Source organism: Rhinolophus hipposideros (genome assembly GCF_964194185.1).
Source record: "Rhinolophus hipposideros genome assembly, chromosome: 22".
Classification (NCBI taxonomy): Eukaryota; Metazoa; Chordata; class Mammalia; order Chiroptera; family Rhinolophidae; genus Rhinolophus; species Rhinolophus hipposideros.
Genome location: NC_138068.1, coordinates 37,874,829 through 37,900,516, shown reverse-complemented (window position 1 = coordinate 37,900,516; position 25,688 = coordinate 37,874,829). Strand labels below are relative to the sequence as shown.

Sequence of the window (25,688 nt, the reverse complement as noted above, 5' to 3'; positions counted from 1 at the left end):
GAAGGACTGTGGCTACACTTTCCAGTTTATATTTGTTAGGAGGATTTATCTAAATTGTATTTACCCAGAGGCTTACCATGTATGTATGGAAACGTATACAATGAAGGTGGCACCACAAATCAAAGAGACAGGATGGGTTATTGAACAGATGGTATGGAACATTGACTCACCATTTGGAGAAAAATAAAACTAGACCCACAGCTAGCATGATATACAAAGGTGGAATCCAGATGGACTAATGATCTCATGTGAACGTTTGGGAGAAAATATTTGCATTGATTAAAACTGATCAGGGGCTAACACCTAGGACATATCATGAACGCTTGCAAATCAACAAGAAAAAGCCAAGAATTCCAATGGAGAAATGAGCAGAGTTTATAATGGAAGAGAACCGAAGAGGCTAACAGGCAAATGAAGAGCTGCTCAATGACTTTTTTCCTGTAACTTTCAGAGCACTCATTTTATAATCTCATCTCCACTTTCTATTTTTTTTCTGGACTAAGATTCTATGGCATCTTAATTTTAGCCTTTTTTTTTTTAAACAGGATGAATTGCTGGGTAATACAGTAATTCTATTATTAATTTTTTGAGGAACCTCCACACTGCCTTCCACAACAGCTGCACCAGTCTGCATTCCCACCAACAGTGTATGAGGGTTCCTTTTTCTCCACAGCCTCTCCAACACTTGTTACTATTTGTCTTGTTGATGATAGCCATTCTGACTGGGGTGAGGTGATATCTCATTGTGGTTTTTATTTGCATTTCTCTGATGATTAGTGATGTTGAGCATTTTTTCATATGTCTGTTCGTCTTTGTCTGTCCTCTTTGGAGAAATGTCTCGTCAGGTCTTCTGCTCATTTTTAAATTGGATTGTTTGTGTTTTTGTTGTTGAGTTGTATGAGTTCCATATATATTGTGGATATTAGCTCCTTATCGGAGGCGTTGTTTGCAAAAACCTTCTCCCATTCAGTTTGTTGTCTCTTTATTTTGTCGATGGATTCTTTTGCTGTGTAGAAGCTTTTAAGTTTGATATAGTCCCATTCATTTATTTTAGCTTTTACTTCCCTTGCCTTTGAAGTCAAATTTATAAAATCTTTTTTGAACCCAAGGTCCATAAGTTTAGTATCTATGTTTTCTTCTATGCAGTGTATTGTTTTAGGTCTTATGTTGGGTATCTACCCAAAAAAATCTGAAAATATTTATCTGTAAAGATATGTATGGTCTGATGTTCATCGCAGCTTTATTTGTGGTGGCCAAGACATGGAAATAGCCAAATGTCCTTTGATAGATGATTGGACAAAGAAGTTGTGGTATGGAACACAATGGAATACTATTTTGCCATAAGAAAAGATGAAATAGTGCCATTTGAGACAACATGGATGGATCTTGAGATTATAAGGCTAAGTGAAATAAGTCAGACAGAAAAAGTCGAGAACCATATGATTTCACTGATATGTGGTATATAAAAGTGAAAACAACAAAAGAACAAGACAAACAAATGAAGAAACAAAAACTCATAGACACGGACAATAGTTTAGTGGTTACCAGAGGGTAAGGGGGGAGAAGGGTGTTAGATGAGGGTAAGGGGGATCAAATATATGGTGATGGAAAGAGAACTGACTCTGGGTGGTGAACACACAATGTGATGTATTGATGATGTATTACAGAATTATACACCTTAGATCTATGTAACTTTGCTAACAATTGTCACCTCAATAAACTTCAGTTAAAAAAAAATAAACAAGGAAGGATGAAGAGAGACCCAGGTCATGGGAAGGACTTGGAACATTGCGGCCAATGCTTCCCCAATATGTGACTGAACACCTTTAGACTGCCAGAGACTAGCAATGATCTTGGTTGGCCACCAGGTGGCAATCTAAACATCCCTAGATCAGACAGCTCATGAAAGGGAAGATTCTCAGGAAAGGCATGCTCATTTAGAATAATAAAAATCAGCCAACTTTTGGAATTGCCATCCAGAATGAACAAAATGTTCCCCCTAAATATATAAGATTGAGGAGCCTGAAATTCTGCTTCTGTTAAGATTCTCGAGTAACTCTCCAGCACTTCCTCATGAAGAATTCCTTTTGCCCCTCTGGGGAAACCTAGAGAAAACACTGATGTTCTAAAGGGCACAGGACAGGGCACTAGAACTTTCTGGCCCCTGAGTAGTTAGAACCAGCACGAGTGGTTACAGAGGAGCAAAACTGGGTTAAGGGAGTGTAGAAGAGGAGAAAGGTGGCTGCTTTGCTGAAAATTTTTGTGTGGCTGGGCATGCCTCCCACCAGCTCTGGTCTTGGTTTCTGGAATTTCAAAGCATTGCTGTGAAGGTTTCAGAAAGCACAGGCCATGTCTTTGAGATATCTGGCTGCATTCACCCACCTTTGGGATTGGGGGTTCGTTAGCAGGTGAGGCAGAAGCTGTTACATCCTGCCTGGATCTGCTGACTCCAAGTGTCTTTGCCTGGGGGCTTTCTCTGCCCTAGGAGTTCTGCTCAGCCCACATGAGCTGGCAGTCTGAACAGGTCAGGGTGCTCGTGGCCCAGGAGACTTCCCCACCAATGAGGGACAGGAGTTGGTGGATAAATTCCAAGCTTCCTCACCTTGGGGGTGCATTTCTGAGGGTGTCCCCGTAGTCCCCCAGAGACCCAGCCATCCATGGGAGCAACCAGCCCATCTACACACACTTTGTTGGCTTCCTTCCCTTTGCCATATTACCCTCACTCTTGTTTCCTGGGATCACCTTCCAAATAAACTCCTTGTACCAGGAGGGAAGCAAAATTTGACACCCCAAAATGCATCTCTCTGGCATGAGGATTATTTTATTTTTAAGAAATAAAAGACTCAAGAAGAACCTTTGACTTTCCCCTTACTACCGAAAAGAATTTACATAGAGGGAATTTACATAGAGTTCCAGGACGGGAGCCCTCATCATAGATAACCACAATGTAATATGAACTTGGTGTGGTGGGTGATACTCTGCAGGGCCTAGAAATCAGAGTCTGCTTTGTGTCCCATTGTCTCTGCATGGCTCAGCAAATATTTGTTCACCAAACTTTATTTGTCCGTCTCTCTGTGAATTGCCTTCCTCCCCTCCAAAGTCCCAAACCACTACCCCCTTTTCCTTAACTCAAGATGGCACATAAAACTAAACTGCCTGATTTCTCCATGGGCCCCATATTCTCATGGATCCCCAGTACATACATATGTAATTAAATTTGGTTATTTTCTCCTGTTAAACTGTCTCATGTCAGTTTAATTCTTAGGCCAGCCAGCAGAGCCTAGAAAGGTAGAGGAAAATTTCTTCTTTCCCTACTCACCCAAATTCTTGTCTTAGGTTTTGCTTTTCGGAAATTCAAATAAAGAGAATTCAAAAGAATTAGGTACATTTGAGGTACAACTCAGATACTTTCAGAAAAAAGACAGAGGAAGCAGATGGGGAAAGGGACCACAATGAACTCCCAGAACACCTTGAGCTGCTCTAACTCTTTTTTCTTTTTTATTAGTTTCAGGTGTATAAAACAATGTAATAGTTAGACATTTATACCTCTCACAGAGTGATAACCCTCCTCCCCCAATCTACTACCCCTCTGACATCGTATATAGCTGTTACAGTTCCACTGACTCTATTCCCTATGCTGCACTCCATATCCTGTGACCATATATATATATATATCTATATGAAGTTATAGTTGCCATTGATTATTGTTCAGCTTCAGCTTCAGGTGTACAGCTCAGTGATCAGGCATCTACACTGTCCATGAAGTGGTCTCCCTAATAAGACAAGTGCCCATCTGACACCCTATAAAATCTTTACAACATTATTGATTATATTCCCCAAACTGTCTTTCATATCCCCGTGGCCATCTTGTGGTTACCGATTGTGCTTTCTAATCCCCTCACCTTCTCCCTCATCCCCACCCCCCTCCCATCTAGCAAACCTCAGTTTTTTCTCTATATCTCTAAGACTATTTCTGATTAGTTTGTTCATTTGTTCTATTCTTTAAATTTCACATATAAGTGAGATCATATAGTATTTGTCTTTCTCCGTCTGACTTATTTCACTTAGCATAATGTTCTCTAGGTCCATCCATATCATTGCAAATAGTAAGATTTTGTTCTTCTTTATGGCTGCACAATAATCCATTATATAAATGTACTACAGTTCCTTAATCCAGTCCTCTACTGATGGGCATTTCGGTTGTTTTCATGTCTGGTCTATTGTGAATAGTGCTGCAATAAATGTAGGGGTGCATATATTTTTTTGAATTAGTGTTTTGGATTTCTCTGGATAGATACCCAAGAGTAGAATTGCTGGGTCATAAGCTATTCTAGTTTTTTGATATACCTCCGTACTGATTTCCATAGTGGCTGCACCAATCTGCAATCCTACCAGCAGTGCATGAAGGTTCCCTTTTCTCCACATCCGCGACAGCACCTGTTGTTTATTGATTTATTGATGATAGTCATTCTGACTGATATGAGGTGGTATCTCATTGTGGTTTTTATTTGCATTTCTCTAGTGATTAGTGAGATTGAGCATTTTTTCATATGTCTGTTTTCCATCTGTATGTCCTCTTTAGAAATGTGTTTCTTCAGGTCCTCTGCCCATTTTTTAATTGGGTTGTTTGTTTATCTGGTGTTTAGTTGAATGAGTTTTCTATAAATTTTGGATATTAACCCCTTATCAGATGTATCATTGATAAATATCTTCTCCCATTTGGTAGGTTGCCTTTTTGTTTTATTGATGGTTTCCTTTGCTGTGAAAAAACTTTTTAGTTTGACGTAATCCCATGTTTATTTTTTCTCTTACTTCCCTTGCTTGAGGGGATATATCAGTAAAAATATTACTAAGGGTAATGTCTGCAAATTTACTCCTATATTTTCTTCTAGGAGTTTTATGGTTTCAGATCTTACATGTAAGTCTTTAATTCATTTTGAATTTATTTTCTCTATGGTATAAGGAGATGGTCCAGCTTCATTTTTTTTGCCTGTGTCTGTCCAGGTTTCTCAGCACCATTTATTGAATAGACTGTCTTTACCCCAATATGAATTCTTGCTTCCATTGTTATAGATTAAATGATCATATAGGCATGGATTTATTTCTGGGTTTTCTATTCTGTTACTTTCATCTATGTGTTTGTTTTTATGCCAGTACCATGCTGTTTTGATTACTGTAGCCTTGTAGTATGATTTGATGTCAGGTATCGTGATACTTTGTTCTTATTTCCCAAGATTGCCATGGCTATTGGGGGCGTCTCTTATGGTTCCATATAAATTTTAGGATTATATGTTCTATTTATGTGAAAAATGTCCTTGGTAGTTTGATAAGAATTGCACTGAATTTGTATATTGCCTTAGGCAGTATGGACATTTTAACTATATTAATTCTTCCTATCTATGGAGCTGCTCCAATTCTTAATTTTTGCAGGTAGTAGTTCTAAGAATGCCTTGTTCAAACAAACCAGTTGCTTGGGGTATACAGACCCTTCAAACTATTTTGAAGACAATAATTGTGAATGGGAAATCCAAGTTTGAATTTTCCAGTTACCTCCAGTTCTGCCTTGTGAATAGAAAACCCATCTTGCCTCAGCTACCACCTGAGGTATGAGCCTTGCTTATAAAATATTAATCGGGTGATATTCTTTCCCCTGAGCTCATAATGGCTTCTGACATTTTTATGCTAGCATTTTGGATGCACACAAAGTAAAGAGAGCTGAAAATCAAGGGGCAAAGCCTCCTCTATTTACATTTCAGAAACTTCCAGATGTATTCTTTTGTGAAATTCAACACCCAGCTCAGGCAATCCTCTTAGGGAACAGTGTTGAAAGAGGTTAATGGTGGGTTTGTATAGGTAGCTTTTGCTTTATTTAGATCCCTGGAAATGCAAGTGTCAGCACAATGTATGTTTATAGTTCCATTAAATCACCAGGAAAAAAAAATGAAGACAGTTGTAAAAAAAGAAAAACAAGGTTGGATGACTCAGCCTAAATAAATTAAGAACCAATTTGATACAAAACTTGGAATGAGCCAGCAGCCACTCTGTTCTCCAGCTGTTTGTTGAAAGATGATAAACCCCTCTCTTTCATCCTCTTTCTCTCCCTCGTTTTTCTTGGTGTGGGGCAAGGACAGGTGTTAGTTTCTAAATTTCTAGTGACTTGACACCCTCATTTCTAAAGCCCCCTTGTAAAGATGGTATTGTTAAATATCCTTCCTGTAGAACTTAATAAAAAAGTTCTGGGTAGAATATATTTCCTTAAAGATGAGATACATTGTGCAAAACAAAAACAAACAACAACAAAAAATTTTGAAGATTCTGAGTATGTTTATAACAATTTATATGCATCTCTTTATATTGCACAGTCTTTGGGTATCTTTAAAATATTATTGATATTGACACAAAAGAGTACTGACTATATAGTTTCATTTATATAAAGTTTAAAAACTGGCCATAACCAATGTTTGCTGTTAGAAATCAGGATTGTGGTTACTCTTGTGTGTATGGGTAGTAACTGGGAGGGGACATGGGAGGGCTTTTGGGATGCTGGTAATGTTTTGTTTCTTGATGACTACATGGATATGGCCAGTTTGTGAAAATTCATTGAGCAGTATGTTTGTGATTTGTGCACTTTTCTGTACTTATATTACACTTAAATAAAAAATTTAAAAGTTTATTAAAATTGCCATATAGCTTAAAATAAAAATACCATTTTTTCGCTCTTGCTAAATCTAGGAATCCCAGATCCCCATCCACAATGGGGTTTTTTGCCAGGCTCTGGCCAGCCTGGAGACCAGGGTGTGATGTGTTTTGGGGCTGGTTGCCTGGAACGGGGCCTGCTATTTGGCAGGGACAGCTTACCTGCGACCTTGGAATTATATGCCACTCCGACTCCACAAATATTGTTGTTGGCTGCGGCAGAAACTTCTCCTGCACATCGGGTCCCATGACTGCAGAGAAAAATAAAGATGTCAGATACAGCTTCAAAAGACTTTGGAGAAGATTCCTTAAATTCTATCAATTGGAAGCCATTCGGCTCTTTTCAATGGCTCAGTTAGCCTGGGGCCAGCACATGCCCTCCCCACCCTCCTACCCCACTCCGATTTTCCATCTGTGCATGCTACGGTCCCCTTTCTTCCATGTCCCCCCTTCCAGCTGTCTTCTTAACCTTGGCTTGTTTTTACCAAAAGAGACGTCTCAGAACATTTCAACCTTGAAATGTGATATTTACTTTAAAATTTGAAGTATCTTCCTGCAGAAAATGCACTTGCAGGTTTCTGGTGACAAACAATATAAGACAGGTTTGTGCTGAATGCAACAGCTCTGGTTTTTGTTTTTTGGAGTAATAGAATTGTGGGGTGGTGCTTAATTTCAAGGCTGGCTTATCCATTGGGTGTAATGCTGCCTGTCAGTGATGGGATAATCATTACTTATAGTTTTTGGATCATAGACTCCAAGGATGTTGACTTTGAGGATGTTGAATGCTATAGATTTCCACCTTCCTTCAGGAATAAAAAAACGCATATATTGGCAGCATTTTGCGTATAGTTTCAAGAGGTTCACAGAACCTTTGAAGCTGACCAGATTCAGAACCCCAATGCATTCATTAGATAATCTTTCTGAGGTTTAGTCTGGCCTTATAATCCTGAGCAAGGCTTTCTGAGGGCTCATGTTCTAAAATGTTTTCTGCAACAGACACCGTAATTCTGTTAGTTATCTCCCTTTTGCTTGCTTTCCTTTCCCTTATACCAAAGGATTCCAAATAATTCTTCCCCTCATGTGTACATTTCCCTTCTCCTTGAATTAGGCTGGCCGATTGTCTTCATTGACCCATAAAATGCAGTGGAAGGATGATATACCTCTTCTTAAGAGGCCGGAAGCTCCCACTTCCATTAGCTGATGCCATAGAGAGGAGCTTGAACTAGCCCAGAAATGGAGGAGACCACATGGAGAGAGGCCCAGCAACCTCCAATGTTCCAACACCTCAAATGAGACACCCAGCGCGTGAGTGGAGCCACCTTCTTCCTCTAGACCAGCCAGATCACCCCCGTCAGCAACAAGTGGAGAGAGACAGGCTGTCTCTGCCCAGGTTACAGTTCTGTGAGCAAATAAATGTTTGTTCCTTCTTAAGCCACTAAGTTTTGGGGTAGTTTGTTGAGCAGCAACAGAGAACTGAAACGAGCATAAACTCTTAAGTCAATCAGAAGGCATGTTTTAAATCCAAACAGCTTTCAAGATGTGGAAGATTCCACTGGTACAATTCATCTGAAACTACCAGTCCTGATCCTGAAAAGTCCTTTATAATGAATGGCCTGTGAAGCAGGTAAGAGATTAAACGATCTTATTACCAAGTCTGTTGGAACAGTGTGAGCATGGCCTGTTAAAGGGCCACGGCAGCAAGGGCTGGCTTTTCCACTCACTATTCAAACTGTGAGCATAATAAGGAAATGTGGGGGCAGGAGCTGACTGGCTACAGGGCCCTAGGGAGTTTTGATTTCTGCAGTGTTGACTAGCATACTGTTTGAGATATCCTCTTGGTGCAAACAATGCTATTGCACCAGCCCTTAAGAAAAGAACATTACATGGGTATCCGATGGACATGCGTCCTATTTGGGAGACCACCTCAGGGATACTGTGGATACCTGATCATGGCATTGTACACCAGAAGCTAAACATTAATGAATGCCAACTATAATTTTATATATATAATGTGATGGTTCAGTGTGAGGTCGGAGGGATAGTGGATGGGGGGAGGGGGGTTCACAGTGTGAGGGATATAAATGATGAACGTCTAAGTATTACCTTGTCTTGTACACCTGAAACTAATAAATAAATAAATAAATAAATAAATAAAAAAAGAAAAGAACATTACATATATGCATATATATATATATATATATATATATGCAAATGCACACACATACACATTTTATTTCTTTGTGTGAGCAAAAGTAAATCCTCCCTCCATAAAGCCTACATATCTCCTGGGCTCCAAATTCCCTTTGGAACAAGAGTAAAATATGTATATTTTGTTCAAGTAAACTTCATAATTAGAGGTGGGACCTTGTGTTGAAAGATCTGTGAAAACTCAAAGTGCTAAGCAAACCACTATCTATTTGTCTTTAAGTTTTCTGTAAACCACATTTGAGATTCTTGAGAAGGTGCTTAGTTATGGGTTAACTGGATGGGAGAGTCTGTTGTGGACGTGACTTTCTTATTTCAAATGCTGAAGAAATTGATAAACTAAAATGTTGAAAAACAGCATGGAAGCGCACATACACACGTCTGTGTGTGTGTATGAAATATATACCCCTTTATATTTTAACGTCTATGTTTAAGTATATATTTGTACTTATATCCATTTATATATTAATAATTATATACTTATATATTTATATGTAATATACACTTATGCATTATATATACACACATATTTTACATTTAAATATATACTTACACAAAATACATACCATATATAAGTATATATATGCTATATATATATATATATATATATATACACATACACACACATATATATATATATATATATTTTAATTAATTTTATTGGGGTGACAATTGTTAGTAAATTTACATAGATTTCAGGTGTACAATTCTGTATTACATTGTCTATAAATCCCATTGTGTGTTCACCACCCAGAGTCAGTTCTCCTTCCATCACCATATATTTGATCCCCTTTAACCTCATCACCCACCCCCCACCCCCTTACCCTCTGGTAACCACTAAATTATTGTCTGTGTCTATGAGTTTTTGTTTCTCATTTGTTTGTCTTGTTCTTTTTGGTTTATATACCACATATCAGTGAAATCATAGGGTTCTCTGCTTTTTCTGTCTGACTTATTTCACTTAGCATTATTCTCTCGAGATCCATCCATGTTGTCACAAATGCTCCTATATCATCTTTCCTTAACGCCGAATAGTATTCCATACACACATATATTTTTTAAAATGGAACTTTAATGGATACTGATTAAATGTGGCTTACTTGGTTGCTGTTTGGTTCATGTTTAACAAATAATTTTTAAATAAAAGTTTAAAAATCAGTGCCATATCTCATTTGACTGGACACTAATTTCCTTATTATTTAATAATCAGCCCTGTCAAGAACCTCTTCCCAAGACCTGAAATGTGCAAATTGATCTTGCGTAGGCTCGTCAATACTTCCACTGACATCTGTGAAGAACACAGAGGTGCTGATGGAGGCCATATCATCAGGTGTGGATTCTGCTCTAAGAGACTAAGTAGCTAGAAGGACAAGTAGCCATTCTGTCACTTACTGGGTGGTTGTTCATTGCCAGGTACTGTGCTCAGTGCTTTTCTTGCCTCACCTCCTTTAATCCTCACAGGAGAGCTACGAGTAGATACTACTCCATGTCACAGATGTCAAAATTGACTGTGAGAGGTGCTGACTTGGAAGTGCACAGTAATTAGGTGGCTGAGCCAGGTCTGAGACCAATGCTCACATACTGAAACTTCCCACTACCCTCCCACAGGGTAATAAGCCCGTCTCTACCCTGACACTAATGGCTGGAGGACAAATGCATGTGAACTGGCCTGGGCAAATGACAGACACTGAATGCTTCCATATCCTTAACTGTGGCCTTTAAATGGGGAGATGAACACTATGGGCTTTCCAGAGGAACATATGACAAGAAACATTTCATTGCTAAATTAGGTGACACTAATTAATTGTAAGCAACTAGTGGAGGTTTCCTATAATTGTTCATGACACCATCTTTTCACATTTCTGGGACTTTGTAGGCTTTGTTTCCACTGTCTTGAATGCTTTCCCCTCAATCTTGCCTTCTTGATTGTCAGGCAAATGTACTTGCTCCCTGAGTGTCAGGAAAATCTTTGTCCAAATCCATTTTCATTTGGTTGCTTTGCTTTCTTAAGAACATTCAGTAGCTCCCTCTTGTCTCCAGAATAAAAAGTAAGTCTGTCAGAAGTAGAAATTGAAATAGGGAGCAAGGGACAAATATGGTTGCTTGATTGGCCTCTTTCTAACACAGGTCAGTGGGCAGAAGGTTGAGAGGCAAGTGACAGGAATCATTGGGGTGCTGCATTGTTCAAATGGCTCCAGTCCACTGCTTTCCCAGGTCCATGCCCTTGGCAGTATGATTTTCTTGCTCCTCCCATGAAGAGGTAGAGCATATTCCCCCTCTCCCCCCTTGAATCTGGCTGGCCTTCTGACTTGTTTTGGCCAAAAGCATGTGGTGGGCATGATGAGCTTAGCTCTCAAAAAGCTTAGCTTTTTCTCTTCTTTCTCTTGAAACCCAGCCCAGGTGCCATGTGGACAAGCCCAGGCTCACCTACCGGATGATGAAAGGTATGCAACTCATTGTGCCTGTCAACCCAGGTGAGAACCACCCATCCTGCAGACCAGTGAGAGAGGCCGTCCTGAACCACCGGACCGTGGATGTGTGAGTGAGCTTGGCCACAAAGCTGAGCCTGATCCGGATCAACACAACAGTTTAGCTGATCTACAGACTTGTGAACAATAGTTAATGCTTACTGTTTTAAGCTACTAAGTTTTGAGATGATTCATTATGTGGCATTATTTGGCAATAGATAACTGATACAATGAATAAGGAAGGCTAGAGGGACAACCCATGGTTAACCTGTGGGAGAATGGGGTTAAAATCTATATTGTCATGACGACTGTACTGGGCGTATCGCAAATAGCTGCAGTGGTTGCAGAGGTATCCAAGTGAAAACCTGAGGCCCTTGGTGATCTCCAGAGAGAGTTCAGACACTTCTTTCCACATTGCTGGCCTTCCACTAGAGTGATTAGTCATTCCTCTTCTCCTTTCCAGCCAAAAGCATGTCTTTTTATATGTGCTCCATTCAAGGCATAGAGTAAGATACATCCCGCAATGTGAATAAAAGTCTCATTTTTAGATACCTACTATAGGATGGGCACTGTGCTTAGAGTGCTGCATGCATAATTTTATTTAATCCTCACAAAAAACTATTATTATCCCATTTTAAAGAAGGAGAAGTTCAGCCATAGAGATATTAAATCACTTCTCAATTAGGAGGCAGAACCAGAATTCAAAGTCAGTTCTGCTGCTCAAACCCTAATCTTAACCGTGACCCTTGACTATCATCTATTCCTGACAGAAATGTGCAGATAAAAAGTGTGATGGCTAATTTTATGTGTCAACTTGGCACATATAATTTGTGCCAACTTGAGCCACAGGGTGCTCAGATATTTGGTCAAACATTATTCTGGGTGTTTCTGTGAGAGTGTTTTAGATGAGATTGACATTTAAATTAGTGGACTGTGAGTAAAGCAACATATGTAGTTTTGTACCTGACCGTTGAAGGATTCCTAGGTATCCTCAGGATCAAAGAAATTTGTAATTACAGGGGCACATTCCTGTGTTTTCTATTGGTATAGATTTTTTTTTGGTATTGATTTTTTAAAAAAGGAGTAAATGTGTACAGATATAATTAAAGCGCTCCCTGAGGCCATTATGCCTCAGAGTTGACCACTTACTAAGTTTGATGTTTGGAATGCCCATGCATGTTTTTATGTGTTTTACTTACAATCAGATATGCATATGCACGCATGCCACTATTTGCTTGTTTTCAAATTCTATATAAATGATTCATAGTATATGACCTATTTAAAATTTGCTTTATTCACTTCTAATTTTTGAGGTTTATTTATGAATCCTGGTTCATTCATTTTTAGTGCTGGGTAGTAGCAGTTCATTTAAAAATATGCTGAAATTTACTTATTCATAGTCCTAATGATAGGTATTTAGGTTGTTTGCAATTTGCTTGCTATTAAAAATAATTTGAAAAGAAACATTCTTGCATATTATTTCCTTGTGCACATGTGAAGAGTTTCTCTGGAGCATGTATGTAGGTGTGAAAACAGATTTATGGATACATATTACCTCCTGCAGAGTGGAAGAATGCTCAAATATCTTTGCCAACCTTTGCATCCTAAAAGTTTACCATTTTTGGTAGCCCAATTGGTGTGAAATGATATCTCATAGTCTAATTTTGCATTTTCCTCATTACTAGGAAGTTTGAGCAGCTTTTCATATGTGAATTCACTCAGGTGTTCTTTTTTAATTGCCTATGCATGACCTCTGTTCATTTTTTCTATTGTTTATCTTTTTTTCATTGATTTGTGGTTGTTCTTTATATATTTGGGACACTAAATCCTTGTTTTTTTGTATAAAAACCTATCTTTTCCTAGTCTGTGGCTTGTCTTTCAACTTTATTGTGATTTGTTGAAGAAAAGTGTTTAATTTTAACATTGTCAGGTTTATCAATCTTTTCATTTCCCTATGATTTACCATTTTGTTTAAGAAATCCATCCCTGTCTCAGGATCATATAGATATTTTTCTACATTTTAATTCTAAAATATTTCTATACATTTAGGTCTTAATTGTCCTGGATTCATTTATGTTCGGAACGTGAGGCAGACACCTATATTCCCATGTAAACAACTAGCCCCTTTTATTGAATTTCATCACACCATCCTCTCATTGTTCCTATTGACATCTTGGTCATATGGTAAGCTTCCTTTTATGGTGTGTGTGGGGGGCTCTGCTTCTGGACTATCCATTTTGTTTCTTTGATTTTTTTTTCCTCTCCCTATACTAACCATGCTCTCTCATAAGTATTATGATTTTATAATGTTGTGATATCTGGTAGGCAAAGTTTCCTCACTTTGCTGTTGTTATTAATCTCCTCTGTTTTTCTTCATATTCATTCTCCTCCCCCGCAACCTCCTCCTCTCTTGTTTTCTTATTATATTCTTGGCTCTTTGTTTTTCTATATCAATTTTAAGATCATTTTGTCTAGTTTCACAGGAAAAAAATGCTATTAAGACTTTTATTGATATTGCATTGAATTAATAGATGAACTTAACATCTTTATATTGTTACATCTTCTTATCCATGAACTTAGTATGTCACTCCATTCATTTAGGACTTCTTTTATGTGTTTTCTAAATTTTATACTTTTCTCCCTATCTTTTCTGAGATTTATAATTATTTCATTGGCTATGAGATGCAGTACACTGTCAAATAAAAGAGATGATAGGCCACATTCTTATTTTGTCCCAGGATTCAAGAGTATGCCATCAAAATTTCAGCATTAAGAATAATCTTTGCTGTAGGTTTTTGATAAACAGTGTTATCTTCAATTCATTAATTACCTTTTCAACTGTAACCAGGCTACAATTTATTCCATTTATTGGGATTTTATTCCAGAGGCTATATTTTTCAATTCCAATCAGTTCTTTTTCATATTCATATTTTTTTGTGTTTCCCATTTCATTTATTTTTCCTTTTAAACAGATGTTTTCCATGCATTTGCAACTCTGAGCAAAAGTGCAGATAAAAAGCATGATGGTTAATTTTATGTGTCGACTTGGCTGGGCCACAGGGTGCTCAGATATTTAGTCAAACATTCTGAGTGTGTTTCTGTAAGGGTGTTTTAAACATAACTGTTTAAAAGTCTTTTTCAAGATGCCATAAAATAAATTTTATCTGGTATAAATTCATGTCCTGTTTTTTATTTTGTTGAATGTATTTTTTTCATATATTTTAGAATTTTGGTTTGTAGACTAATATTGAGTTGGAGATATTTTTCTAACTTCTTTCTCTGTCTTCCTTTAGTCTCTGTTCCTGACTATTGATCCTACAGTTGTTATAATTGACTTTTTAGTTCTATATCCAACAGCTACATCTTGTAATAGTATTTTAGGGCTCTGGATTCACAAAGATGAATCCAGAATAGTGCGAATAAGGCAGATTCATTCAGCAAGCCAGTGGGCAACTTTGCCAGGTTCATGGGCATGAGGCTGTCTTTGTCCTCTAGTCTCTAGTCTCCTTAGGTCTATGGATTCTTAAAGAACCGAGGTTCCACAGTGGCCAGCTACAGTCTTTTCAGCCATATCTATGTAGAAAGATGCTGCAATGCCGGATATATTGGAGCTGAGATGCAGAGATTACTCAGCTAGTTTGGTATCCATCATGTAAGATGGCTAATGTTTAATGAGTTCTCCAACGTAAGACTTTAGGATCTCAAGAGTCCTGGTTAAATAGGTGAGAGAGTGTAGCTGCTTGTGAGGAAAACTCCAGGTCTGCTGGCAAGCACCTAGTGTTTTCTGGAGAATTAAAGAGGCTCTCTGTCTTTCTGAAGCTAGATGCTAGGCTTTTCAATTTTCCAAATAGATTAAGCTCATGTCATGCATGCACACTATCTTTGGATATGACTCCTCTTTCAATTAGCAGTGCAGAAATACAAGCACCAGACTCTTGCCAGAAAGTTTAACCTGGAGCTGACTGTTATCTACTTTCTCAAAAAAGCTTGGATGAAAGAATGGATGTTCGAGAAAGATGGGTGAATGGCCAGGCCATTCATTTACTCCTTTGGCATAAATTCTCTTCATTTTCTATCTAGGGGAAACTTTGTCTTAGCTCCTGTCCAAATCTCTTCACTGAATTTCACAGTTATATTTGCTGCCATTTGGGAGTGCCTACCATGTGCTATGCTGTGTACCAAGTACTCTCTAGTATACATCTCTAGTACCTTATATAAATCTTCAAGGTGGAGTTTTACTCCCATTTTACAGAGAGGGGAAACTGATTTAGTGATCAATTATTTCATACCAAGTCATTAACAGAACACTACATTTTCCCATCACAATCTACTGTATTTTTCTCCCTTAAAAAAAGAATTACTTGTACCTGAGGACCATAAAATCCCCCTACTTGGCATGTATAACATTAGTTTCCAAAATAGAAATGATTATACACAGATAATTCTTTCACAATTGATATAATTTTCTCCGTAATTCCCAAATCTGTGTTATGTCTATTTTTTTTTTTTTTAGCTGAAGGGAAAACTTAAATAATAAGGACTTGTCTAATCCATGTAGGGGACTAGAAACAAAATTAAAAACACTTTTTTTGTGTGGTATTTCTCCAAAGGCTCAGAATAGCTAACAAAATTAAACTCTATTGGACTTCACTGTGCTCTGGTTTGAATAGAGAGAGGGTTTATTGCAACAGCACTCTTTGAAGAAATATTGGCTTATCAGGGACAGTAGTCCCATCCTTATCCATGGTTCCCAAGGTTTTGGTTACCCACTGTCAACGATGGTCCAAAAATATTAAATGGAAAATTCCAGATATAAACAACTTATAAGTTTTAAACTGCATGCCACTTTGAGTAGCATAATGACATCTCTTACTGTCCTGCTCCATCCCACCTAAGAAGTGAATCATCCTTATGTCCCTTGTATCTATGTTGTATACTGATACACTCCCCACCCATTAGTTACTTAGTAGCCAACTTGATTATCAGATTGACTGTAGTGGTATCATAGTGCTTGTGTTTAGGTAACCCTTATTTTACTTAATAATGCCACATTTACATAACTTTTATTCCAGTATATTGCTATAATTTTTCTATTGTAGTGTTAGTTATTGTTGTTAATGTATTACTGTGTTGATTTATAAATTAAACCTGATCATAGATGTGGACGTATAGGGAAAAAAATCTAGTATATACAGAGTTTGGTACAGTCTGTGGTTTCAGACATCCACTGGGGGTCTTGGAATGTAACCCCCATGGATAAGGGGGGACTACCATATTCTCAAAGCTCACATGAAAGGAAAAGTTAGATTAGGTATTCAAAAGCAGTTTGAATTTTATTATCCAGGAGGTGATTTCAGAATTATCTATAAAGACAGAAGGGAAAGATGTTTGTCTATTTCTAAACCATTAAGTGTCACTAGGGTAAAGTATTAGTTTCCATCAGTGTGCAGCTAGCCAACCACAGAGAGCCATTTTTCTCACATGTTCTTCTTTGGCTTGTCTCATAGCATTCTTCAAAATGAAATATGACTTTTAATAAGAAAAAAAAGTTAATCACTGAAAATCTTTCTCATTTGAAGGTTTTACTAATGCTATCAATCAAATGAGCTCACATGGAGATAAATGTCCCTCAGCATCCATTTCTTCTTCCTCATTCCCCTCATTTTGGTTGCTTGAGTAATAAATGTCTCCTCTCTTCCTGAATTTATAGTAAACTTTTTGCAGCCAAAAATTGCATCTAATACAGAATCTCTTACTCTTTATGGCCTAATAGATAGAGTGTGCTGCACCCTGTGATGCTCCATAAATACTGCCGATGGCAGGGGTGACATTTCAGTGGTGAATGCCTGTCAAGGAAATGCTATGCAAGAGGGAATTTTATGGACAGCAGCACAGTAACGGAATACAGAGCTGCAATGCCTCACCAAACATTGACCTAAAATCAAGCAACACTGCGTGGGTTGCAAACCTTGGAAGAAGCAGGAAGCTCTAAAACGGACATATATCAATGCCACTCAACATCTTGGCATAGCTGAGAAGGCATGCCATCTATCTATCAACCAGCTAATCAATCTTTATTGAATGACAGCCAGAAAAGAAAATGTGATGCTAGGTCCTGATACCTCATAGCAACCCACTCAAACTTATGTCTGTTTAGCACACTATTGGTACTCGTTAAATGTGTATTACTTTCTACCATTTTACAATTTGGGTTATTGCTACTATTTCTATTATTATTGTTAATTATGATTATTTTTTTACTTGACGATTGGTATTTCTCCTTTACAAATTTCTTAAATGTTTCAAATATATTCCTGAAGCTCAGATACTGCATGTAATTATTAAATGATTCAGAGTAGAATAAATATACTTGCTCTGCTTAAAAAGGAATAATCCTACAAAATCTAATTAAGCACAAGGCAATAAATTTTAATATACATATCCACTAAAAGCAGTTTGCATATGTATGAAGCTTGCTTTCATAGAGTCCTTGGTTTGGAGTTTTAAATACATTCTTAAAGAAATACACACTTGAAAGAAAACAAGTTAACAGATAAGTACAGAGGGGATGATTCTATGGTTCAAGTATCAGGAAAGCCCAAGAGAGACACGCTGCTCTTGTACTTGGTTTCCCAACCAAGGGGAACATTTTATTTGCTTGCTTGAGAGTACCCCTTGAAGTGCGCTTTATTTTCTACTTTTCACTGCGTTGAGAACACTGATGGAGAGCGGCTGCCTTTTCCTGTGCACCAATTGCTTCTGAGAGGTAACTGGCCTTTGTGGCAGGCAGTGTGTCTGGAATAGCAATAGCAGCAAGCCCATTGCTGGTCAGCATCAATCAGCCTTTTATCAAAGTTTCTGTGAGTGCTGAAACAAATATTTCTCTAGTCCCAAATCTGCTGAACAGAGACGGGGCATCAGATATGGTGGTCGTGCCCAGAAGAGAACAGTTTAAGAAACTGACATATCTTTGTGGCTGCACAGTTGGCCAGAGGCACATGCTAGACTGTCAGCAAACCCTGACAAAGGCAAGTGCTGGGCTCAATGCTCTGGGAGCAACATTCTTTGTACGATAGAGGATGATTCTCATCTATGTCTCTGGCCCAGTTTTCTACCCAACCACAGAATCTCTGCTTCTCCTTTCCACTAGGAACCTGTCCAAACCTTTCATTCCTAGTCTTCCATAAAGCCTTCTTAGAATGCTACTTCATGCACCGGTCTCTAAATCCCAGGCCAGTTATCCAGGCTACCTTGTGAATATGCTTGTATCTCCTGACGCCCCTTTTTCCCCTAAATTGTATCCTTACTCTGGAATACAGTCTCTCACAACTCTACCTATCACCTTCATTAAAATCCTAGACCAAATGCCATCTATTAAGGCAGTAAATGTAATGACTTCCTCACTAGTGTCAAATCCTATCTCCACCACTTTTTAGCTGTGTGACCTTGCACAAGTTAATTAGCCTTTCTGTGCCTCAGTTTCCAAAATGGGAATAATAATGATAATACCTATTTCAGAGTGTTTATTAAACACCATTTAATAAACACTTAAAACAGTGCCTTAAACATAGTACCTGCTTAATAGTCATTAGCTTTCAATTTTTGTTTTGTTTTGTTTTTAGCTTTGGCTACACTTAGCACCGCAGTGATTTGGGCATCTGTTGCCTCCTCATATGACATTGCAAGTTCCTCAGCAGTTTGCACACCAAAACTAATAGTTTCATGAGTACCAAACTAAAGGCCAATTCTGTTTATTACCCCTTTTAATGCCCTACACTTTTGAAATTTACTTCTTACTATGGAAAATATTGAAGATTTACAAGAGAAGAGTGAAATCTCATGTACCCATCACCCAACTTTAACAATTATTGACTCATGTCCAATTTTATTTCCTCTGCACCCCCAGTAATTGTCCTCCCTCTTGTTCCAAAACCTAGTTATATTGAGGAGAATACCAGGCATAATTTTTCATCCCAGGGGGAATTGTTAATAAATGTATCCTGCACTCGTGGTAAGGAGGCTCTATTCAAATTCTCCTTGTCCCAAGCAGGAATGATCAGCAGGACAGACCTAACATTTCAGACTATGGATCCTCTCAGTGATGTGGGCTTGAACTTTGACCCACCTTCCTCCCATAATCATTTATAATAATAGTTATATTTTGAGGGACCATGATTTGAACCATGGCACATGCAGTCTTTGTAATAACAAGACTTGGTGGATGGGGATCTGAGAAAATGACTTGAAAACTGGGAAAAAATCCTATTTATTGGTCAAAGTGGACACTGTGTCTTGAGTCACTGGCTCCTTAAGAGATAAGCATCATGCTTGCCTGACTCACTATGACTGTGTCTCAGGCAGTTGGACACTTGGGAATTTTTACTGTTGACAATGAAGAATTTCATTGCACTAAGCACTAATTAGTTTTGTTAGAAGATTTTAGCTAGTTTAAAATTGTACTTTCAAGAACACATTTGCAAATGAAAATATTTAAGATAAAAATCATCATCATCTCCTTTTTTTAATTGAAAATTTATTGGGGGTGACAATGGTTAGTAAAATTACATAGGTTTCAAGTGTACAATTCTGTAATATAATATCTATATGTCATATTGCTTGTTCACCACCCAGAGTCAGTTCTCCTTCCATCACCATATATTTGACCCCATCATCTCCTTTTTAAAAAAAGAATAGTCTTATAGCATATCACACAGGAATGTTTGATATGCTATGTTTGATATGCTATGTTTGATATGATATGTTTGGGGGAATGTTGTGTTGGGTGCAGAAAAATAAGGTAAGGGTGAAAACCATTTTGTTGGTTATATTTTTCTTCCTAGATCAATCCATCAAAGATTAATTTAGTACCTACTAGCTGCAGAGAGATGGCAAGTAGCTGACACATGTGTTGCTGCTATCCTTTCTGAGGTCAACTGGTAATGAGTCCTACTGAAGCCAAGCACCCGCTCACGGTCCTTCTCAACAGTTCCAGACTGCAGTTTGCAATTATGAATCACCCCCGGCTAAGTGACATCTATTTAGTAATGCCACATCCCTGTGTCTATAAACGTTCTGTTTGCTAAGGGTATGTTAGGACCTAGGGTTATTAGTCTTGGGGTTAAGGGACCCTTCATGTCAAAAGTTTTCAGATGTTTTTATACATCCTTACTCGCTAAACATACACTTCCAAACATTGCACGATCATTTTAAAGATGTAGATGAAGTTGATAGAGAGTAAATTGTGTTATTTGACATCAGCAATCATCTTTTTAAAATGTTACAAATTTGAATTGTATTTTCTCTGTTATTCTTTTCTGCATTTTCTGTAATTGCCAAGCCCCCAACCTGTGTGCCCTCTCTGCACCCTAGACATTCTCAGATCAACTTGCTAATTGTCAGGACAGAGTCTAAACTACCTGGTCCACTGGGGACCTGTCCCTGGCCAGTCTCTGACCATCATGATTCCTTTTATAATAAAAATGATGCTTACAAAAGAATGGTACAAGTTGAAATTACAGGCATTTATGAATCTTGGGTTCAAGTGTTGGTTTTGATATATACTGTTTGACCAGGCAGGTCACTCAATGTTTCTGAACCTATTTCCTTATCACCAAACTGAGAATGACAACATTTGTTTTATGTACCATGAGTTTGTCATGAGAAGCAAAAGAAATGAGTAAAGTGTTGTCCACATAATATATTTTTATACCATTAACTGAAGTTCATATGTTCTCATAAACTTCACCTGAGAACATCAATAATAGGGAAGCTCTAGGTTTAAAAAGTATGGTATTCTTTGGTTGAGCAAGCCATTCATCTTTATTTCTTGATATTTCTTAAATGCAAACAAGCATTTAGGCAAGAATTTTACTTGGAGAAAAAAAAGAAAGAGACTGCATTTACATGTTGGTAGCCAAACAGGCTGAAGAAAATGAATGGACTGTTAGATAGTTTTATATGGTTGGATGCCAAGCAGTACTTCAAACCCCTGCCAGTTTCACTTATCATTTTGTTGAAAGGGGCTACATGAATTTTTTTATCATGTTACAGCAGAAACACTTCAAAAACATACAGATGAAGACCCGTGGGGGCAAAAAAATTTCTCTGCAATAGTTTCAACTAATCAAGTGAAATCAGCATATTTTAAATCACCTTGTACTGGGTTGAGAAAGGATTTCTCATTATTTCTATTTTCTTCTACCTTTAATAAAGGATTAAATAATTCCTAGTCAACAGAATAAAACAGTGGAAAGATAGTTCTAGAAGAGCATTCCGATATTAAAAATATCCAAGAATTTAGAAAATGTTGCCATAGAGAAAAAAAATCACAATACAATTTAGTAAAACATTTAGGTTATTTTTCTGGTGATATTCAAGCCTTAAAAACAAAATGAAGCAGAATAAAACCCCCAAACCTAAAGTCAAAGCTACTGCATGAGGCTCAGTTTACCTGTTAAACCAGTCGTCTGTGTATCGAGGATAAGGGTAGGGGTCGTTGCTACTGAAGTCATAACTCGCTTCGGCGTTCTGAAAAACACAAGGTGTCTCACTGTGTCAATAAAGCCAAAGGCACAGGCAAGAGAAAATGCTGTGAGAAATGACTGTTTCGTGTTTATTGTCCCTCCCTCGTGTGTTGTGTTAACGGTCTGCTCTGGAACAGCTCTTGCAAAATGGTGACAGAGCTGAAGTGTGTCCTTGGGGCTTTCTATCCTCCCTTTATCCTGTTTTCCAGGTTTCCTCATCCTATCCTATTTTAAGTCCTCAAAGAGTTAGCAAATTTTAGTACTATGCTCTCTAGGACTGTCTTCATTTTAAGCTGTGTTACCTCTTGTGGGTAAATAGGATTCAAATGGAATCCACAGCATATATTAAGCTTCTTTGGACTGATGGCCGAATATTCTAGTTCTCATGTCACAAGTGAGATGACCTCTAGAGTTTTCTTGCTTTATGCAGAAGATTCACTTCCAGTATCAGATTGACTTAAAGCTTATCTCCTTTATACTTCTGGGTGCTCAACCCCTGCCCAAACTCCTAATATCAGCCACAATACAACCTCAGTTATTATTCAATTTACTGTTTTGTTGACAGAGACTACATGAGCTGTTATAAAGTTACAGCAGAAACACTTTTCAAAAACATATTAGTTAGAGCCTAATACATGCAGAGACTTTTCTAAATATGAGAACACAATAGTGACATCCCTGCCCTCGTGTAACTTACAGCCTAGCTGGAAGATAAACATCTATCAAGTGATGAAACAAATAAATATACGATTGCAAACTGGGAGTACTCTTAAACCCCACAGTATTCAATTAGAAGTTTAAATTCTACGCAATAGAGCACCTCCATTTTTTCCCACTGTCTTTCCTCACAGAAATGAATTACGTATTCACTTAAATTCTTTTTAAGTGATTTTATGTTCTAATTTTTCTCTGATGGTAGATGATCCACCACCATTTTACAACTAAAATCCATTCCTTCCCCACTGCCTTCTCTGCTTGCCCAGGGTTGCTGAGCAAGTGAATCTCCTCTCTTCTCATTGCATTCTTCTCTCCTTTGGTTTTGAGATAATCAAAGAAGACCCCAGATGGCTTCCTGTCCACAGTAGACACTGGGATAGGAAGCACTGGGTTAGACACTTATTGCAGATTGGACATTTCTTGATTCCGTGGGTCCAGAGACATTTTCAGGAATTGTGCTCTTTTATGAGGTAAAACACTTTAGTTTGTAGCTCGCTCTAGTTTCTACACAAAATACAATAGCATAATGTTTTTAAGAGAAAATTAACTAATTCCATTAGTTTGTGTTTCCATTTGTTGGATGACAGAGCTGTAAGTATCACAATTGTATTACTAATTTACTTAAATGTTATGCTTGGGGCCAAAGTAATTTGTTTAAAAATTTTTAATTCTGAATTTTTTAGCTTTATTGGGGTATAATTGGTATACAAAAATTCTACACATTTACATCTACATTGTGATGAGTTTGGGCATATGAGTATAAATACACACATGATACCATCACCATAAGCGAGGTACTAAACATTTCCATCATCTCCAAAAATGTCCTTGTATGTGTGTGTGTGTGTGTGTGTGTGTGTGTGTGTGTGTGTGTGTGTGTGTTTTGGTAAGAACATTTAACATGAGATTTATCCTCTTCATGTATTTTAAAGTGCACAATGTTCTATTGTTGACCGTGTTGTACAGCAGAGCTTTAGAACTTACTCATTTGCATAACAGAACATTTATACCTTTGAAAAACAATTCCTCTTTCCACCTCCCCCCAATATTCTCTTCAATATTTGGACCAGTCATTATACCTTGGGTCATGAATACATCTATCTTTTATTCCACAATCTAGGTTTTCCTTCAACATCTGACCTTTAGAGAGAACATCTTCCTGTCTCCACTGGCCATAATTATCAGCAAGTCCTCAGTTCTGCTCTTCCTCCATTTAGATCCCAAACTAGTTGCTTTTACCTTTAAAATTTTAATTCTCTATCTGGTCTATAATCCCTGTCTTTGGGAGACCCTCTCGAATTTGGCATGTTTTCTTTTTCTTTTTTTCCTTGACCTTCTAGAGATATTTGAATCTCAGTTCTTTTGAGGGATACTATTTTGAAGCAGTAACTTATTATGTTCAGTTACCCCTAATTCTCCCTGAAATTTTGAGACAAAAGTAGTCTTAGGCAGAATTGGTAGGGTAGGAATATCAAGAGAAGCCCAAGTTAATACTTTTTCTTTTGGGTTTCAAAGTTGAAGTTGAAATTTAAGCAACAGATTTGGAAGACTATTTGCTAAGCCTGATTTATTTCTCCACAGAGATTAAAATTCCCTAGTCTAAGATGAGTTGGATAGAAAATTCAGAAAATTCAGCATGAGTAGCCATTGTGGGGTCCTTGGAGGGACCCGAGTGCTACCTATTTCTTCTGAGCTGTGTTCTTGGAGTGGGATGGGGGTGTGTTGGAATGTCCAACTTCAGAGAAGTCTGGGACTCATCTGTGGACAGGGACACAAACATGCAGGTTAGAAGCAGCTTTATGAGGCATCTTAGCCAAGGGGGTTGCGGTGGCCTCACTGTGCATTCCTATGACCCTCAGTATGGAGCAGAGAACAGCAGAATATTCTGAGGGAACCTGAGATTAGTGAGAACATGACAGTGAGAACAAGCTAGAAATGTCTGGAGTCAATACAATGATGACACGGGGTTCAGGCAGGATCTGCATGAACTGATTTGCCAGTAAGCATGGCGATGCCTGGAGCAGGAGAATCCAGGGTGGACAGATGATGAGATATGAGCACCAGGACCCTTGTTTCCCACCCCTTCATGCTGTGTTCATCCTTTGAAGCTTGAGGGCAATTCTGGAGACATAAGGGTTGGGGGAAAACATGAGTTGACCAAGGTAAAATTTTTACCATCACTACAATCAGGCTGGCAGATAGAATTAAATTCAACTAGAGAAAACTCAAACCAGAACTTTGTGAACCTTTGTGTTTGTTGACTGAGCAATTGACCAGTTTCACATGTTTTCCAGCCTGGCTCACCTTTCTGGCTTATGATCATTACCTGTGGTCTGGGCTGAGGCTTTCTGGTGCTCGTTCCTGATTCTGGAGAAAATGTCTCGCTCTGGGATGAGTTGGGTCTTGTGGGAAGAAATAGAGAGTTCTGACAGCAGAACCATTAGCCAAGAATCCACGCAACTCTGAGACCACTTTTACAACAAAAAGAAAGACTACGTATTGTCTGGGGTCAAATTGACCTTTGAGTATTGAAATATATGGTAACTTACAACTCTAAGTATTTTGTTGTCTTTACAATTAGTTTGATGACTAATGCTAAATTCCTTGCATAACAGACTATACTTGGTATTAAGGAAAGAAAACAGTTGTTTTTGTTTGGCTGAATGTTTTCTAACTAAAAATCAAATAGTTTATGGCAAGAAAAAACAATGAACAATATTTTGCAAGCATTCTGTTTATACTTTTATAGCCAAAAGCGAATCATTTATTGATTTGAATTACAATGTTGTCTTCCATGAAATTATTTGTGTAAAGGAATAAATTAAACTGGCCTTGAGTGATCCTGGAATTTTCTAAGATAGCCATTAACATGGACATTTTGGGGGAAGTGTTGTTTCTGTAAATTTAATGCTCCTGTCATCCTAGGTTAAGCCAGAAGTTTGTTTTGATTTTCACTCTTCTAAAACTTCTTCCTAAAATTCATTAGCTTATTTTAGTGCTTTAGAAAATACTAGGTGTTTTGTAAACATAATTTAATCACTGATGATTCAGGATCAGCATGATTCAGAGTCATCCTTAA

The 25,688-nt window shown here is 37.9% G+C and overlaps 1 protein-coding gene across 1 annotated transcript in view; it reads right to left on the bottom strand.

Annotated features, from left to right (window-relative positions):
• The window catches only part of PCSK2 (proprotein convertase subtilisin/kexin type 2), a 303,867-nt gene that overhangs the window by 53,135 nt on the left and 225,044 nt on the right, over positions 1–25,688 (bottom strand). Inside the window, exons 6-7 of the mRNA XM_081033946.1 lie at positions 21,820–21,896; positions 6,859–6,947 (exon numbers count right to left, since the gene is read on the bottom strand). Coding sequence (XP_080890072.1) covers positions 6,859–6,947; positions 21,820–21,896 — 166 coding nt within the window. The remainder of the gene's footprint in view (positions 1–6,858; positions 6,948–21,819; positions 21,897–25,688) is intronic.